At 37.3% G+C, this 5,729-nt stretch overlaps 1 protein-coding gene across 1 annotated transcript in view; it reads right to left on the bottom strand.

Moving 5' to 3' along the window:
- Positions 1–2,896: 2,896 nt before the first annotated feature.
- The window catches only part of LOC130050925 (uncharacterized), a 25,853-nt gene continuing 23,020 nt past the window's right edge, over positions 2,897–5,729 (bottom strand). The window contains exons 5-6 of the mRNA XM_056151888.1: positions 3,700–3,810; positions 2,897–3,602 (exon numbers count right to left, since the gene is read on the bottom strand). Coding sequence (XP_056007863.1) covers positions 3,040–3,602; positions 3,700–3,810 — 674 coding nt within the window. The 3' untranslated portion in view covers positions 2,897–3,039. The remainder of the gene's footprint in view (positions 3,603–3,699; positions 3,811–5,729) is intronic.

Below are 5,729 nucleotides of genomic sequence, written 5' to 3'. Positions count from 1 at the left end.
TAGCCGGAAGTTAAAATTTTCAACCAAATCTTTTAAAGTTTTGCACCTCGAATCAGTATGCTACGCGGGGCTATCACTAGGCCGACCACTCATCGGGCCAGTGATATATGTCAGTGCATATGAATGAAAAGTGCGGGAATAGTAGTAAAACTTCTTGTACATTCCGTTTTTATTTGAAAATGATAAGTTATCTTTCTGATTTTGTCTGGGGGAAAACAACAACATACAATATCCCTCACACATAATATTGCACATTTACATAAAGTGTCTCCAGTCATCCAGCTACTTTGATATATTTCCAGTTAGTATATCCCCGCACATGAGTTCAGTCATACATCTTCCAATTATGTCAATTGATCTATGATTTTTTGTAGATATGGTGATATATTTTATGTAAAAGTTATTGAAATAATCAATTATGCATAATTGTCATAAAATAAAAGTCAAAATTATTCTCTCCTTAATACATGTACTTGTTTTATAGTGCGTTTCTTGTGAAAATTGCGATTTTCATGAAAAATTTAGTATCAGCAAAGGGGCAACTTTGAGGGACTGTAATTCTTTAAAGTCTACACTCACATACTCTTTTTATGTTTTAAATGTCTTTCTGATAAAGATACATGTCTATCAGTTAAAATGGTTTATCAAAAAGTTTGATACTTCTAAAGGAAACCTCATTGATTTTCTTTATTTAAGTCATATGTGTTTTATTGACATTTTCCCTGTCGTATTTGTTTGTTTTACTTGTGCTTACACTGTTGTAATACTCTGTACAATAATTGGTACCGTATAAGTTTTACATACAAATCAGCAGTATTAGAAATCCAAAGAAAATCATTTTCCAATATTCCCCATTGAAAGGAAAACTGGTACGAACACTAAAAACTCTAGTTTTGCACATTAAGACTTATTCCAGTGTAAGCTGAAGATAACGAACTGTGATCAATCTCACAAAGCAATATAAAATAGATAGTTGGGCAAACATGGACCCCTGGACACACCAAAGGTGGGATCAGGTGTCTAGAAGGAGTAAGCATCCCTAGTCTCATTATCAGTTTACCTGAGATATGGGATTTTCTGATCACCCGTTGTCCGTAATCCTTCTATAAACATCCGTTCGTCCCTCTGGCTGTAAAATAACATATTATCGACTTTCTCTCTAGAACCCCAATTTCAACTTAATACACAGCATATTCGGGTAAAGTGTTTCATATCAAGAGTGATGTCTCCTTCCAAGGAGAGGTATAAAATAGGATGGGAGGCATTCAAACATCGAAAATTTTCATAAGGGCATATTTTCCCCCAGAGAGCTAACAGATGTATAACAAATACATATGTGTTTAATATGTGATTTCGAATTGTCGGTGCGTTTAGCATGCATTGTGTTGTACCCGTGTTTATGATGCAAGGTGAAGATAACGAACAGTGATCAATCTCATAACTCCTACAAGCAATACAAAATAGATAGTTGGGCAAACACGGACCCCTGGACACACCAGAGGTGGGATCAGGTGCCTAGGAGGAGTAAGCATCCCCTGTTGACCGGTCACACCCGCCGTGAGCCCTATATCCTGATCAGGTAAACGGGAGTTATCCGCAGTCAAAATCAGTGTGCCAAGAACGGCTTAACAATCGGCATGAAACACGTCAGACAGCATTTGACCCAATGCGAGGTTGTATTGACGAACTAGATCGTTATAACGACCATATAATTTGCGAAATGCTGACTTCAATCGAGACGAAAACGAAAATATTTTTGCATAATAAACTTACATTCGATTTATCATGATGCAATGACTTTCTAAAACATAAACATGAAACAAGGTATCTGTGCGAGTTAAGATTTTACACGTAGGTATGCATGCAAAAATGAACTGAATTAATAGCCTTTCTTTTTTATTTTGATAATTGTCAGACAAATGAACGAAGTTCAGATATACTGTAGTTTAGTTTAAAACGCGATACCAACAATTCGATATTACAATAGTTCATGATATAGTGCTTTTATACAATATCCTAGTCAGCCATTGACTGGAAATATCAGCTTTTCTCTCAAACTCCAATATGGATGGATTTGGTTGACGTGAGGCGTTCATAAGTATATGCTTTGATTCACAGACATTGGTACAAGCATTGATCACTACATAATGCATTGCACACTAGTAAAACTACTCTCAACAGATAATTGGGTCTACATCATATTGGCACGCAACTTTATTCCGTTCCATTGAATGTTTGGACTAGGTTGTTTGGTAATGGAAATTTTCCCCAATACAAAATGATGTAAACGTAGTCATGGACATCGTTCATATGAACATCCAAATGTACACTTTATCTCATTTGATTGACTTTTCCCAGATGTCATCAGACAATAGGGTCTACATAATATGTGCACAAAACGTTTTGAATAGGTTATTTGAAGAAGCCAAAGCTTCTGACGTCATCACGTCACAATAGACGTTTCTAAGATAAAAAGACTTTAAATTGATTTTGTATTCACCTGAGTATGGATGTTGAAATCGCTAGTGATTTAAATATATATTGGAACTGCATATTTTCCTTCACTTTAATATTGATTTTATATATATATGAACGTTGAAGATAACAACAGTAATCAATCTCATAACTCTTATAAGCAATACAAAATAAACACTTGGGCAAACACGGAGCCCTAGATACACTAGAGGTGGGATAAGGTGCCTAGGAGTAAGCATCTCCCTGTTGACCGGTCACACCAGTCGTAACCCCTATATTCCGATCAATAAAACGGAGTTATGCGTAGTCAAAACCAGTGTGCCAAGAACGACTTAACAATTGGTATGAAACACGTCTGACCCAGACAGTATTTGCCCCAATTATAGTAGGTTGTATTGACAATATATATAGATATATAATATAACACGTATGGCACTGTTTATTACAGTTATGGCACTGTATCAATCTACATAGGAAGCTAAAGGTTCGGTTTAGGTAAGGTCATGCTATGCGTTTCATTTCAAGAGTATTAGCTACAATAATGATTTTAAATTTGTGAAGCCTCTACTTTTGGAAGACAATGCCCTCTTGTACTTTGTCAATGTTGTTGTCTTTAATCTTGATCACTTTGAACCCATGTTCCTCTATCTTCTGTTTACGACGCTCGTATCCCCAACCGATGCCATAACCATTTCCAGCTTCACCCGAAGAACTCACTGGAAGACACGAAAAAAGGCTGATCGGCATAAAGAATTGTGCTACTTTGTCGTTAGCTTGTTTTTCGGGGTAAGAGGACACCGGCGGGTCATACACTGCTCCGTAACCATCTGGTTTCAGAACTCTCTTGAACTCTCTCAAAATATCATCCAAGCCGTATGCATCATGGAGTACATCGTTCATGAGGACGAAAACAAATTTGTCTGTCCATTCTGGTGGAAGGTCCGAACCTTTTCTGCAACTATACTGGATGTTCTGCGGGCCACCTTTTGCAAGTTCCATCTTGGCTTGGTCTATGGAGAATTGGTCGGAGTCGATACCGTATATTGTACAGCTGGGGTACATTTTGGCCACCTCCCTGGCATGTTTCCCATAACCACACCCAATATCCAACAACGTGAAATCCTTCTCTGTGAAGAAAGTCAATATAATATACATAGATTTGAATGCTTCAGACCCCATATTTAATACATTTGCTATATATTTTTATACAGAACACTATCAAACCTTGCTTTAGTTCCAACACGGGGACTAGTAACGTTTTGTTCCAGTCGCGGAAAAAATCTGGCGAGCGGTATATGTCCAACCACTTGAGAAATGGTCCGTAATATCCATATCCTGTGTGAGAAGGAAATATTTTAGTATGTATGTGTGGTAACATACGTAGTAAAGATGTAATTCAAATTCCAAAAACTCTTTTGAAAGACACAAAAGTTTGAAGCAAGAAATGATTCATATAATGTTTTCTATTCGGAAATCACTGTTGTTTCTCTTTACTAGTACAACGACTTCAAATTGAGTGTTGATAAAGAAAACGTTTTGAATTTCATGTTTGGATTGATTGATTGATGTTTTCCGCCACATATATTACATAAACAAATATCACACATCACAAAAAAGCGACAAGTATCAATAATCTACATTGTTAGCAAGAATGATACACTGTTGTACTGAATGAGAAAAATGGCTTTTGTTGTAGGCGTGTTTACTGACGATGGTGTAGAGACTTACAAACTCTCTACACCATCGTCAGTAAACACACCTACATGGTCGGGTCAGGATGAAAATAGAATCGCTTGGTGACACTATGAATAGCCATATAAAAAGCCTCTCTATTGAAATTCACTCATTCTTCGATTTGGCTCGCGAGTGACACTTTACCTTGAAATTGATACTGACCACTGCACGTAGTGAATGCCACGTGTTTGGTTAGTTTTACTTGATTTTCTCAGACCTCTCTTGTTGTTATGAGGAGTGTATTGGATATTTTAAGTATTCCAGGCAACTCTATGTATTTTTCCAACTGGTCGCTCGAGGTCTTGTTCGCCACCGAGTCTACGTGGGTGTGTTTCCAGGCGGGATGGTAGCCATCTTGAAAACGGTGAAACCCCAAGAAGTGGGAACACCGGAGCTCCAACTCATAGTAAGAATAGAGCACGTAAAATGAGAGACTCTAGTTTGAGTTCTAGCTCCAGTTTAGATTCTAGGTCTAGCGGTGATTCTAGAGTTTCCTCACAAATTTCGCAGAAGTTGGGTTCGGAATCCATAATATCCGCTACAGGAAGTATTGAAAATGGAAGTAAAAATACGCCTGTACGCAGTGTCTCGTCAAAAACCGTTGGAGTTTATGAAAGGTTTGACATTGACAATGATGTCAAAAAAGACAAATTAGAGGATGATTTGAGAGAATTTTATCGTCCCTTTTTCACAAAGTATTTTAGTGATGAGACTCTAAAGACTAAGAATTTAGACAATTATCCCGTTCCTGATGCAGGGGACCTTTTCACAGTCAAGACATTAGACGCCTTTATCAGTCCATTACTTGAGAAAAGAAACAAACAGTTTGATAAAGGTGCTGATAAGGATGCACAAAATATCCAGTCAAGAGTGATGGAAGTCATGGGACAACTTTCCAAATTATGGAGTATTTTGGAAAGTATGCGTGCTGCTTCGAGTGTTTCACATGAAGTGGATAATGTTGACGTCACGCATATGTGCTCTCCACTGGAACAAACCGTTTGTTTACTGGGACAAACCATTGTTGCTGTGGATCACCACAGAAGAGTCAATGCTACCATAAAAATTACGGAAGATTACAAAAAAAAAACAACAACCAAAAGCTATATTAAATGAAAATGCTAATGTTTTGGAAACAAGTGGAAGCAAACTCTTCGGTGAGAAGTTCATAAAATTCTTTTAAAAGACGTGAAAGAGACGCAAAGAAGCCAATGAGGTTGCTGAAGCATTTCAGCCAGACAAAAAGAAGAGAAGAAAGTGTTATTACAATCCACCTTCATACAGCACCAAGCCAAGATTCAGAAAGCCCTTTCAGGATGGGCCCTCCAGTAGATTTAAGGAGGGTCAAAGATCATGGTACAAGTTCAGTAAATCAAACCAAAATTACAAGAAGAAATTTGACAAGTACGGATACAATACCTCAAATAATAGAGAGGGGAGGAACTCTTACTTATGGAGAAGAAGTATCAAACTCATTTTCTGTAACAAATCTAAAACAAAAATCAGAAATGATTGCAAAA

The sequence above is a fragment of the Ostrea edulis genome, chromosome 10 (assembly GCF_947568905.1).
Source record: "Ostrea edulis chromosome 10, xbOstEdul1.1, whole genome shotgun sequence".
NCBI classification, from domain to species: domain Eukaryota; kingdom Metazoa; phylum Mollusca; class Bivalvia; order Ostreida; family Ostreidae; genus Ostrea; species Ostrea edulis.
This window is presented reverse-complemented; position numbering and strand designations above follow the sequence as displayed.